At 41.1% G+C, this 13,908-nt stretch overlaps 2 protein-coding genes across 10 annotated transcripts in view; one reads left to right on the top strand and one right to left on the bottom strand.

Moving 5' to 3' along the window:
- The window catches only part of AMPdeam (AMP deaminase), a 53,573-nt gene that overhangs the window by 38,840 nt on the left and 825 nt on the right, over nucleotides 1-13,908 (bottom strand). The window contains exon 1 of one of the 6 annotated variants that reach the window (XM_019061594.2): nucleotides 6,960-7,142. The exons of 4 other annotated variants lie outside the window; for them this stretch is intronic. In XM_019061594.2, the coding sequence (XP_018917139.1) occupies nucleotides 6,960-7,083 (124 nt within the window). In that variant the 5' untranslated portion in view covers nucleotides 7,084-7,142. Of the gene's footprint in view, nucleotides 1-2,350; nucleotides 2,489-6,959; nucleotides 7,143-13,908 lie in introns of those variants that run through there. One more of the 6 variants, XM_019061599.2, reaches the window with a different exon arrangement.
- LOC109044091 (uncharacterized) overlaps nucleotides 2,594-13,908 on the top strand; it is a 29,794-nt gene continuing 18,479 nt past the window's right edge. Inside the window, exons 1-2 of one of the 4 annotated variants that reach the window (XM_072297471.1) lie at nucleotides 2,625-2,719; nucleotides 5,682-5,785. The gene's annotated coding sequence lies outside the window, so the exon portion shown is untranslated. Of the gene's footprint in view, nucleotides 2,830-5,681; nucleotides 5,786-13,908 lie in introns of all 4 variants that reach the window. The other 3 variants (XM_019061602.2, XM_072297472.1, XM_072297470.1) reach the window with 3 other exon arrangements.

Raw genomic sequence — 13,908 nt, 5'->3', positions numbered from 1 at the left:
TCCAGAAGCATGGATTGAAGCGCAATTATTTCCAAAAATTGAACAGACCTATTTTCAGACGATTTAGAGGAAATAAGTAGTTAAGTTTTGAAAACACACGCTTCTCGTCTTTTCCCCAAGTTTTTCTATGCACTTGAGGTGACGAGGTGGCAGTTCCACAGAATAAATAGGCTTCATAGCCTATATATTCTGTGGCAGTTCTAGGGGCGAGGGGAGGACAAACCACTTATAAAAACAAAAGTTAGCCTTCGGTAAGGCCTTTCCGGCTTTTTTGCAAACTATTTGAACAAGAATTCGGATAAAGATACGATGAGTGCATTAAATCGACGCCTGGATATCAACCCCTGTGTCGGTTGCACTGCCAAAATCTTTTTAGAGTGCTCAAAAACATAGCTGGGCTTGGGCAGGGACGATTTCTATAGGACTTGACTCCCGTAAGAGCCAATTTAAAAATCCGTGAGCCGTTACTAGTGCTGCAACCTCGCGTAGGATCATCGCAATTGACTGCTATTGTCCGATATTGGACCTCACAAAAAATCCGTGGAATCACAGACATCTTCCATTAATCAGTTTTTTAACTCTGCGGTACCTATTTACAAGCACGCCCATCCTCGACGAAAGGGGTCGGAAAACGTCAAAAATTTACTAATTTTTCAACAATTCAGCCGCCCTAAGGGCGGTTTTTTTTTTCAATTATAGGCTTAATCTCACTATTGGAGCGATGGATGGGTGGAGGTTCGGGAGGAAGGATCCTCTGAGTTAACGAGGCTCCTACGCAAGGTTATGCGGCAACGGGCTACACACAACGGTCCTGTAGGAGTCGTCCCTGGCTTGGCGAGATAGAAAAAATATGCATTATTGAACTTAATAATTAAAGTCAGCGAAATGATGTCGGTCCGCCATTTTCGCCAGCGATGACGTAAACTTGTTAGTAAACAAAAGCCGCCATCTTGTCAGAGAAATTGATCAGCGACGCCGCGGGCCTCGGACCATTGCTGAGCGCTGATCGATTTCGCTGACAAGATGGCAGCTTCTGTTTACAAAATGACAGGTCATCGGTAGAATACCTTAACAGGGAGAGTATGACCACTTAGGTTACCAACTCTGATTGAATCAGTTCTCTTAGGCTGAGTGGAGCCTTCTAGGATCCAAAAATGGCGGAATCTGTAAGTAAATATAGATAAAAAATGATTCAAAATGTATTTCAAATGTATTTGCATATCGAAACGAGAACTGCACTCAAATGCTCTATTCCACGTATTTACATAGTTTTACGGCTAATCGTGAGCAATTTTCAAGATAAATAATTTCAGATGTAATAAGGTTGGCAGCAAGTGCGGTTGGTGATAACCGTCAAAAGTTGGCAGTGACCCTCCTCTCATCCGCATAAACCAAAACAAAACGCCGCCATTTTTTGACCTACGCCCTTTCATGGGGCCCAGTGGCCATACTCGTTCAAACGGCGATCCATACCATACTCTCCCTATAAAGGTACTTAAGTCATCAGATAACTTCAAAAAACGTTCAACAACACTTTCGCTGAGCTCAGCAACGCATCGGATACCTCAACTGTTGGAATGTGGACTTTAACAACTAAGAGGACCGAGGACTACCCAATATCATTGCCCCGCCCTGCTTTGACGGGATAATTGCGGATACAGTCTCATCAGGACAGCGTCGGAGTTCAACCGTGGATGCAGCGAGGGTCGTGACTCAATCGATCGTATGTTTAGAATGGAGAGGTGAATTTGCAATTTCCTCCGTTTTATACAGATTTGGTATGCGGGAAAGTTTCGTGTATTTGCGGGAATGTAGACGTTTGAAACTTCCAGTCGGCCCAAACATCGTAAAAATCGCCCCGGTAGACCGCTTACATTAGGCATTACAACGCCGACTCTCGGGAACTAGAGGAAGGAGGTGGGTGGGGGGATTGATTTGGTTCTCGGAGAATCTCAGGCGGTAGAGGGTAAAAAAATTAGAAGTTTGACAGTTTTGCGAGCGTAAGAACGCCAGGAGCTTTCACCGGAATCAACTTTGTCGAAATCGGTCCGGTAGGACTACAGTAATGAGCGTTACAGTGAAACTTCCAACGACTTTATTTAGGTATATAGAAGATGGTTGATCTAAAAGTAGCTTGGAAGTTAATGTAAAGTAAAAATTAGGGCCACCATCGTGTTTTTCGAAAAACTGCCCATTGGACCAATGGCCCGTGCGACAGGTAAGGACTCCATTACCTCCAGCTATAACAAAAAACACGATGTGGGCATCGAAACATTTTGCACTTTTGAATTCTCAATATTTGTTTTTTCATGTTTGGCCTTTGGAAATGATAAGTCAGAGAGGTACTTACAAAGATACAGAACAAAGATAAAGGAGAATTCACATTGATAAGCACAGCTTCCGCGCAGTTATTCGGATTCTGAGAGAGTTAGCAAAACTGGATGGAATCCGATCAACCTCGGAGCTCGCGTTGCAAACTCGAAACTAGAGCATGGAAGCAACTAAGACCAAGAGGACGTAAAAGACAAGAGTGCTGACATCTATCATATCATATCTCGTTATCTTCACTTCGATTGCAACTCATGTGCTTGTCAAGTCAAGTGAAGATGCTTTACGTTGATGTGACAGCTTGAGTCAAACTGGATAGCCAAAATGCGATTGTGTATTGGGATCAGTGTTGTAAAATATACCCGGGTATCTATTCCGGACAAATACCCTGGTAAGTATTTACAGGCTTACAAGCAACCAGATGGTCCTCCTCCCACCCTACTCATTTTGAGCGGTTTTACTTTCCCTGTTCTCCACGTGTGCTTTATAATGGAAAATAACGTAAGAATTCACATTTAACAGCACTTATTACGCATCCTTTTTGCACGGCTTGTTTCCTCCCCATTTAAATTAACGTAATATTCGCTGCAAAATTCAAGGCTCTGAGAGCAAGGTAGGAGTTACTTACTGTTTTGCCTTCGCTCTTTAGACTGGGACTAACAAAAGGAGCGGACTAAGGCCTGGAAGCATACTATTTCGGGACTTTTGCTACTTGACGCACCCAATTATCGTCGCCCCTTTGACGTAAGGGCGTATCTCAATTATTTCCACGTGAGCTCTGCTTTACATGGAAATCCATGCTCTCTGGGACTCATGCAAATATTGAGATATACCCTTATGGCGACGTTATATTCGCCTTATGAGGGCAGGAAAAGCCATCAATTGCATGACAATTGGAAATAGTGTGACTCCTTATGTAAACTTTTCCTCGCCATGCGAATAACACTACTTTCACGAAGATTGAATGCAGAATAACGAATCCGAATTTGATAAAAATAAAAAAAAAACGGGAACCTGCCAAGTTTCACATTTATTTTTATACCATTATTCAATTCCGAAATGTTTTCAATATTTTATAGAGAGAACTAAGAGGATATTTTACGTAGTAATTCAACCTAAACCGGGTGTAAAGATTTTCAAAAGTTTTGGAAAAATATGCGATGGAGTTTTTAGCTCCCCTCCTAAATTTCTTTTATTTGAGAGAGAGAGAGAGAGAGAGAGAGAGAGGGGGGGGGGTGAAATTTTGGATAGTGACGTCTCGCATGAAGTTCTGTCAAAATACGAACTTCGGTCAAAATCCGCGCCCAAAACCCTTTTCAGGGCAACCCATTTTCATTGTAATCTTTTGAGGGATATCCAACAAAATTTAGGACTAAGAAGCTCATAAGCTTACCAGATGTTAAAGACTGTTCGAGGGCACAAAAATACCTCTTGGCCAAATGAGTGTATGATCTCTTCGATCTGGGAAGAAAACAGTCTCATAAAAAAAAATGGTATACTTGAAAAAAACACACCAGATATTGATCAGAGATAAATTCAAAATTCCATAATTTGGGAAATTCTTTCAGTCTACGTCCGAAAATCGCTTTAAGAGACAAAACATTTCTCGTCATCGGAAAGAAGGAGGAGCTGACTCCTCACAATCTTGCTTTTGTCACTTCCATTATTTGTCAAGCAAAATTCAGCCATCGATAACATTCTTACATGGCAATGGGTAAGTTAAGGGGAGAATATTTCCACGCTATACAAGGTAAATAAAGATTACGTGATCCTCCGATGAACAAAGTAACTTTCGAAGCTCGAATTATTATTATTCAATTGGTTGGTGAGTGTCAAGTTTTATCTTACTGAAAGAACGTGATCAGAGTTAAAACAGGGCTGGGTGCTGTTTTGAGTAGTGGCATAAAAATAAAACGTATCGGAAAGCTTATCATCGTATTGAAGGTGAAATTAAAAAATCTCGCCTTCTGATGAAAACATTCGTTATTGAATACTGGTTGCATCTTCTATTGAAACACTGTCCCGATAATGACGCAAAGTGAACTAGCTGCATTTTTAAAACATTAATATAAAAAACGCAACGTAAGGAATAAGTGTGGTGGTTCCTTCGTTGATACGAATTTTCTTGCGGACGATTTTTTTCACAAGTCGTCGATTTCTAGATGAAAGATCAAAACCACTTCCTACATTGCAAAAAATCTTCGGGTAGATAACATTTCCACTGGAAAACTGTTCAGCGATTTTATCTGAAAATGTCCCTGATTTCTTCATCTGATTACATTGAAAAATCAGCAAAACCTTCCGACAAATCGTACAAAGGGCTGATTATTGAAATTGATAGACAAAAAAAGAAAAATGAAGCGATTTTCTTGATTAAAATTGGTTCTTATCGACAAAGAAAGAAAATGATTAGCTAACCATTGGGTCTAGCGTCGGTTGCCGTTTGTTAATCTATTATTTACTTCCTTTGTCCATTGCAACCACCCACTCCTACCTTCCCTGGTTTTTCGTGTTGGGTCCTTTCCCAACAGCATTTTGCAGAAATCGGTAAAGTTTAGTAAGTCTGCGGTACCACCACGGATAAACAGTTTTTACTTCAAGGACAAAAGGGAAAATCTCTACTCGTAGCAGGAGTACACAATATTTATTAGGCTCCAAAGCAGCTAATGCCCATGAGGCACTTGACGTGAGTCTGAATGTAGAATTTTGAGGCGTTAGGAAAATAAATAAATAAATACATGAATAAATAAAAACAATAGATAAGTACAACAATTAGGTGCTCTGGAGCCTAATAAATCGTATGTTCTATTACTGCATAAAATTAAATTAAAAATAAATAAAGAAACAGATTCACTTCGGGTGTCTGATAGCCATTAAATTATGGAGCCTAATAAATCTGATAAATATACTACTACTGAAGATCTACTACTATTATCACATACTGATAAAACGTAAATAAATCAAAAAATAAATTAATAATTTGAACCATTGATTTTCGAGTTCAAAAACTAACAGGACACTTGAGGGGCTTGGAGGACAAGACGCATATAAGCAGTTTTTGCAATTTCGATAAATATATGTTGGAAGGTTTGAAGTCATATGGAGCCTAACGGCGGAAAGGATGTTCAAGCCGACTTTTTGATGCTTAACACTTGAAATTCGGGAACGAATTTTTCACAGAATATGCATTACGACTAGTTTTGCTGGAAATCATCGATATCTCAATTTTTTCAAAAACTGCACATATGCACCTTGTCTTCCAAGCCCCTTGCTTGTAGGTACCTACATCTGAAACCCTCAAAGCGTAAGGTTTTGTTAGTTTTCGATTGTTCCTCTTTTGTCTTTCTCTACAGAAGGAGCCATTCCATCAACTCGATAGAACAAGAAAATTCACGATCTGAAAAAAAGGTTTCAGATTTTTTCTACGACTGAGTAAACATGCATATCCGCTGGCACGGTGAGGCTGAGAATAGGGAGATAACGCTGGGACTTGACTTACAACCACTAAGGCCCACTTGGGGATGGTGCCGTTTTAGGTCTAATGAGTCAGTTAAGTCATTTTTTTTATTGTGTCATTCGGAAGTAGTAAGTGACCGGAGCTTACAGTTTGGTTCCTAATTTTTTTTGATGACTGCAAACGGGAGAAAAGTTTATTTGAAAGTGCCAAAAATTAGGGTGGCCTAAAACGGCGTTTGAACCGCGCGCTCGTGGGTTTATAATGCACACGTCACGATCAATATGGCGGCGGAATGCGTAGTGGAAGAATACACGGCGGCGTCGCATTGGCGGTATGATTTTGTTGGTCAATTGGAGGTTATGTAGGTTACTTTGTTTGAGATTCATATCCATTGTTCTTAATTCTCTAAGCTTTTCAATCAGAATGCGATACAGACACATGTAGGATATGAAACTTTCACACAGAACTTACTTAACCTAAAACGAGAAATCGTGATGTCAACAACGGTAGCGTGGCGGTAGTAAGCAGGTCGGCTTCGGCGCCGCCATCTTCCCGTTCTATGACGCGTAGACTCGAAGATGCAGGGCGGTTGGTTCAAACATGTTTTCGAGGACCCCTAAAAAGGAAGCGTTATATCTCCGCGGAGACAATTCTTCGTGAAATTTTAACGTGCGCATCGTTCTTCTCGTACCGAAAACTGAGAGATTCGACTACTTGGGGGCAAATCCCTTCCGAGCTTAACTGACTCACCATCATGAAATGTCATGCACTAATTATGAAATTAGTACCTAATTGCGGGTTTCTCGTCGAATAATACTCCAAATTACCAAGTTGCACCGAAATCCATTGAAGACACTGAGCATCTACTACTATTGCCACATACAGAATACAAATAAATAAATAAAAAAATAATTAATGATTCGAACCATTTATTGCCGAGTTCAAAAACTAACAGGACACTTAAATTCACGGTCTGAAAAAAAAGTTCCTGATTTTTTCCAACGGCTGAGTACAACTTACATCCTTTTCTAAAACTTCATCACCTCGCAACGGGTGCAATCAAATTCTGGTTATAGTTTTTCGAGGTGAATTAGGTCATCATTATCTCATGCGGGCCTCTGACTAATCATAAAAATATGGAAAACATGAGAGCACAGGATGGAACTAAACTTACACTGAATGGGTGGTGTTTCATTTTCTTCGTCCACAAAAGTGTCCGAAACCCGCAGGGACTGAAGACCTCGTCGGAGGTCACTTTTGGAGTCGAAATCCGAGAACGCGACACCACGGGAGCACATCTTGAAGAGAATTAGTAAATGTGAATATTAGAAAGCACGATCTGCCCCGCGCAACATCCCATAATCCCATCCCGCCGATCGCCCCAAGCCCCGGGTCCGGGTCCGACTATTTTTGGGACAGGGCTCAGATGCGTGCGCGTGTTATCACGTGTGCTGCTGTTTCGACAACGGGTAGACCACGGGTTACGATGTTCACCATCGGGGCATCGTACGGAGAAACAACAAAAAACAAACAAGGCATACGTATGCTTCACACAAAAGACTTCTAACGCCGCGCCGTCTAGAACCACCATAAGCATTTGCTGGGGGACATGCTTATTCGCTCAGAATGGAGAGATAAAAGTTGTGCCCGCTACGCTGAGATTTGACTTCCGACCACTGAGGCCCATTTGGAGATGTGACTTATGCGCTTGAGCGCAGGGATAGTATCTTAGGCCGCACTTTCCAATCTGAACCTTTGAATTTTTTACACTAAATTATAATTTAGTGTAAAAAATTCAAAGAACGGAATTCAAACGGAAAAAACGAGTTCGCAAGGCTGGTACCTGCGCGGAAGGTCCCAACCCTAACCGGGTAGGTAAAATTGCTTTACCTCATAGCCTATAGGGGCAGGCCCGGCGCGGGTAGAGCCCAAACCTACCTGCTTCAGGGTTCAGCCCTACATGGTAAGGGCTGGGCCCTACCCGCGCAGGGCCTGTCCCTGTGGGGTATGAGGTGAAGCAATTCTATGGCCCAGCCCTAATCTCATTTTTTCCAGGTAGGCTTTCTGGTCGAAAAGCACTCTTCAGATATTAAAATGCACCCAAATCGGTGGAACGTGCGCTGAGATAGCGTTTTAGGTCGAATTTGCTATCATGAAATGGCATTCACTAATTATGAAATTTTTTCCCTATTTACGGGTTTCTCGAGGAATAATACTCCAAGTCATCAAGTTGCACCGAAATCCGTTGAAGACGTTGATTTGCGCCACAGACAGTGGCTGCTCCTTGCTACAACTCAAGAGAAAAGTCAGAGATTGTTCCCACAAGTTATGGTGCCACACAACAGTATTTTTTTAAAAAAATTGTGAGCCTGAAAAAGCTTTCGTGCGGCTCATTTCGGCCACACGTTTGGGTGAGAGAAATCGCACCTCATACTAAAAAAAACCCGCATATTTGTTGTTAATTCCTCCCAAACATTAGTGGAAGGATCAACAACGAAAACATCTGCAGTGCGGCCCTTAAAGATCTCCCTCACAACGCAACTTTTACGCCCATGATCATTCTATGAGTTAAAATTTAGACCATATATGTTAACCTGACCTGACTTGACCTATCCGAACATTGCCTTACCTAACCTACACTGTTAAAAAACTAGAGTCCCTTTATACTGAGAGTCAAGACAACACCCCCTCATGGAGTCACAAACGGGATTAAAGATTACAGAAATTGAACGTTTTTTGTAATCTTCGATCGACCCCTTCCCAAATTCCTTTCTCCGTTCCTTTTCTCATTCCGTTTGTTCCTTGCCGAACCCGTAATTCCCTGGTCCATATTCCAGATTATAATCTTTGCAATCGGTGAAAATGTAATCTTCATTCCCGTTTGTGACACTATGAAGGCCTAAAATACGGGAACCAATCAGAAATGGATTCACATTGTCTTGACTCTCAGTATAAAGGGATTCTATTAAAAAATCCGGCGCGAAATTCACGCTTACTCCGTTGCTATTGACCACCGGTTACCCTAAGAGCAACAAACGTATAAAGAAATTCGAATTGGACAATCCCGAGAGCCCACTACGTCTTAGCTGATTTGAGGGGGGGGGGGGGGGGGGGGGTTAAAAATTCATCAACTCAAGCACCCCATTAGGGAAGCGTCGCGGGCTTTCGGGACCGTCATATCTGAGTTTCTTAGGTCAGTTAGTGTGACACCTGCAAGGACACCTTCTTTCCGGACCTATACGATAATTTAGGGACTTAGTATTTTACCGGAGGGGGGGGGGGGGTGTCTGTCCCCCGACATGATCAGGGTTTGGCCCCCTTTGGATTTTTTTGTATCGATTTCGGTTAAAAATGTCGGTACTTTCTGATTCTGTGATCCGGATTGCAAAGGTTTTAGTACTTCGTTAAGTTTTCTCAAAATAATGCCAAACTTGAACGGTTTAGTGTAAAATAACAGTCGCGGCTTCCCTTTCGGAGGAGGATCTCGTGTAGGCTTGACGGGGTCGCTAACGCTCCTTGTAATTCTGATGAAACAATTCCAAAATTCTAACGGAAGCCCCACTTTTCAAAGTCTGAACCCCAATTGATCCCTGTGGGGAGCCGTTGGGGCTTCGAGATAATGAAATGCGAATTCCTTGTGGTGGATTCCGTTTCCGTCCCCGTGGTCTTCGACTTCGTCCGACTAAAAGTCACCGAGAAAAAAACCTGTTACGAGTCATCCTACCCAATCCTGTATGCGGCTAACTTCACCTCGGCAGACAAATTCGGATTTTTTCAGCCGATCGGCGGGATTCCAAAGTGCGCAGAGCTCGTCATGTACGTTGAAACTATGTCAATCTCTGATAAGCCCAGTGGCAGCACCACTCGACAGAAGAACACAAGCATTCAGAAGGGCATCACTGATGAGTGTAGGTATAAACAAAATTTGACTTTTCTGTCAACATATGATGAGCGAGCTATGACCGACACCTTGAAGTGAAGTTGAGAGGTCGGACTGGAGCCTCGTTGGAGTACAGACATATTTTTCCACGACTGTAATCTTGTAAAACTCACGAAAGTGACATTTTGAGCTTCCACTAGACGGCCGACGGCTACTGACCGCCTCGCGATCCAACTCCCCGAAACCGAAACGCTTCATACCCCAGGCGTTATGTGTTACGCTCTTACGATTTGGTATAGTTGAGTAATATCAAAGAATAAATAGACTACGTCAATAGAGGCGAAAGCTCCGTAAAAACCAATGTTAACATTTTTCTTCCCAGGGTCGATCAATCTTCGTACGTATTGAAATCTGATGTGAGGCTAACCGAAAGTTGTAAAATTGGAGCAGAACATAAAATTTTGGGCAAATTTACAGTGCTTCTCCGGATTAACGGTTCATAAGTGTTAAGCATCTTTCTTAATTCCTAAAAACGTTTGTGGGTATCCGTTACTATTCGGCCTCTCCAGAACGTCGACATGTCGAATGCCGCAGACGCTGATAGTACATACTTATTGAATCAGTTTATCGCTTCGATGACATAAAAATGGCGTTGGGTTTCGCTTCTGTTGACGTAGTCTATTTATTCTATGGTAATATTTGCATTGGAATAGGCTGATTTAGTGGCTACGTCATTCGATATAATATCGAGCCCTTGGATCAAATTTAAACTCCACATAGACCATCGTTTCTGATTCGCGTCATTTTGCGCTCATTCACGCCCTTTGTACCATGGTGGTAAAATGCGTCCAAGTGTTTCTTACAATCAAAAGTTCTAGTAATTAATGAGTCTTCAATTGCTTCATGGCCGGTCAATGACTAATTAGATTCAAACGAAGTAGCACAATTAACTCATGAAGAATTTGCACATAAGGTTATATGTTAGTTTGTTTTGGTTTGAACCAAGAGTTCGATATTATATCGAATGACGTAGTCACCAAATCACTCCTCAATGAGTTCAATGTCATGCGGCATGCGGCCAACCGGCGGAAGTGATGCGAAGAGATGCAAAATTTCATTAGACTTCATAGGATGAAATTTCTTGGTGGAATTTCATGGCATTTCTTGCCAAACTTTAATGGAATTTTGTGAAATTTTCTCAAGAAAATGAGATTTCATTTCGTATCTCTGCTCTGTCTCTCCAGAGGCATGAACTACGAACTTAACATATGGTTGTAACGAACAGTTTGTCCAGAAACTTCCTTCTATTGATCCACTCTGCGACGAACGGTTTATCCAAAAACTTATTGTCCCATACCCACTGAGGGCCATACATTTTCTCCAAAAACTTCCTTATCCTGACCCACTGTGCGACCGCTTTCTCCTTCGCTCGCCATTCTGAGACGGCTGAACCGATTTTGCTCAAATTTGATATCAAAGCAGTCCCGGGGGAGAACTACCGCCCATAAAAGTTTTGGCTCTAAATATTCTATGTAAGGGTGGTTTCACGATAACTGGAATAGTTTCGTCGCCATAACAGACAACAAATTTTTTGGTCATATTTTTAGTAGTAATGATAATCACTCGAATTTTTTTGCATTAATCTACACAGTATTACGTTCCGTGTTATAACGCTTTTCAACGATTTATCGCTCTACTTTTCAATTTTAATATATAAATGACCGAAAATGTGCTGTCTGTTACGATGACCTCTTAGAGCGTGACAGACAGCACATTTTCGGAATTTGCAGGGGCGGACTGGGTGCAAAATTGTTGGTTGGGCGAAGCTAGCGCAGGGGCCCTAGTGGGGGGGGGGGGGGTCTGAACACCCTACAGTGCAGAGAGGGGTCCGGGGGGCCTCACCCGGTAAATTTTCTAAAAAGAGCCTCTCCCAGATCAAATTTTAGGCAGTCTCAGCTTAAAATTTGTGAAAAATTTGAGTGTTCATGCAAAAGTGATATACTTCACCTATTTACTGTAGTTTCTCTTGAAACTGAAGCACATATTAAGGAATACTATAACAAAGATGAGAGGACAGGGGCATGAAACGTAAAACTTAACAATATTTGAGGGTAAAAAAACAAACAAACAACTTTCCTCCCCTCCCCCTTCCCGACAAAATAAAATAAAAGAGAGAAAAAATCACAATTTGGACCCTTTTAAATTTCTATTTTCGCAGTTTTAGATGGCTTATCTTTTATGAGATTTAAACAATTTGCTCCATTGCTGCAGATGATCTGTTGCCTGAAATTTAGTGTCAGTATCAAAATTACCTTTTCTTATACTCAGTAAAAATGAAATTAAAGTGACAAATTTTGATTCGGCGACTTTTTCTTCAATTGGATTGAGAATGGTTTATATTCATCGGGGTCCTCAAAGTTCTCAGCGGTTAAAGAAGCTAAAAACTAGTCTCGGAATGCGGGCCCCCGAACTTATATCACTGGGGCCCCCTGAAGAAACGAGCGTTTCAAATGGGGTCCTTAAAGTCAAGGCTTAGGGGTCCCGGCGTTTTTATAACAGCCTGAACCATCACTGGCCTCCAGCCATGTGCGGAGATCTGCACTTTTCATTCCGGGACCTGGGTGCTCTTCCAGATTTCGAGGCCCCTTCCATTCCTTGCAGTTCAAGACTGGGGCCCCAAGGCTCCTTCGAGGCGCCAATATCGCTCATTTTGAAGTCCTCGGAATTTTCTTTTCCTTTGAGTGAAATTTTTTATATTTTTAAGCCCTTGTGGGGGCCCCCAGAGAGCTTTCTGGAGAATTGATGGTTGGAGATCCCCAATTCCCCAACCGCCAACCCTGGGCAGTTCGCCCCTGAATTTACGTGATATTAATCGGGAGGTAGAGCAATAAATCATTATAAAGCGTTATAATACGAAACCCTTTGAAGATTAATGCAAAAAAATTCGAGTGATTATCATTTCTACTAAAAATGTGAAAAATGTGTTGTCCGTTACAACAACAAAAATGTTCTAGTTATCATGAAACCACCCGTACCTCGAGCTATGGAATGGACAAGATTTTACCTCCCTGCAAGGCCACCTACGAGCACTACCATTCAAAATCTATCAGTGGGTATTAAAAAAAATGAAAAAAAAAATCAACGGAAAAATTAATGGGTAGGTACGTAAATGAATAAAAGTAAGAAGTAATGATAAAAGTAATGATAATAGTAATACCCAAAGAGACAAATGAAATGAAAAAAACAAAAATGAGGGATAAGAAATAAGAGAATTCATCCCTCCAACATAAGCTGATAAACGTTATGACTTTAATAAACAAATTTACCCATCAGCTTCTTACATTCAACTTAAAAGAACTGCAATTCTGCCTGAGAGGAGGAAATTCTACTCTACTCCAAGTGAGCTCAACACTTGATTACGACAGCTTGTATGCTAATAGTAAGGTGCGATCTATTCCGCATCTTTAGGAAAGTTATGTTGAGTCTTCTAAAACTTTTGTCGAAAGCAAACAACCAAAATAATAACTTGAACACATTTAAATAGAATAGTTACTGATAGATTGCACTTAATTTTAGACTGTGCCTATTACATTGCTTTGACAAGTGAATTTCAGGAATTTTATTATTTTCACCTCAAGTAGCTCACAAAGGCTAATCCCATTCAGTTTTACAACTTGCCATCCCTCCTTGTGTTCTTATTTAAGAAAAGATGAAAAGTCATCTCATTGCAGCTGGTATAATCAGTAATTATCAATAAGTTTTCATTCGTGTAGTTGTGAAATTGTGAATAACTGTTCCAATTAATTTTAATTACAATTTAGCAAGGAATCCATACTGGTCTATCTTCTTCACGTATAATTACGGAAACTTTGGAATTTCTACAGAGTCCAGAGAGCGGATGTAAAAATGTAGAATATGTAAGTAATCTGTCCCTTCTCCGGATGACATCAACTGTCTTTGTAGAACTGGTAGATTTTCACCGATATCCAATTGAAGGTATGAACATCCATGGAAATCTCATGGTATCCCCTCATTTATTCATGGAAGTCCAATTCTGCATGGTACACTTTGAGCAGTACTTAAGCAAAAGCTTTTTTCTGATTCTAAGGGTTATGGTACCTAAGCTTTCTGTTTCTAAAGTTTTTCCGAGATGTGTCCTATCTGAACAGTTAAATGCATACATGTATCGCTGAAAATCTTTAGGGACGTGTACACATTCAGAAGAGGCAAGACAAAAACTTCT

The sequence above is a fragment of the Bemisia tabaci genome, chromosome 2, assembly GCF_918797505.1.
Source record: "Bemisia tabaci chromosome 2, PGI_BMITA_v3".
In the NCBI taxonomy this organism is placed as follows: Eukaryota; Metazoa; Arthropoda; class Insecta; order Hemiptera; family Aleyrodidae; genus Bemisia; species Bemisia tabaci.
The sequence above is the reverse complement of the archived record's forward strand: the minus strand, read 5'-3'. Positions and strand labels throughout refer to the sequence as shown.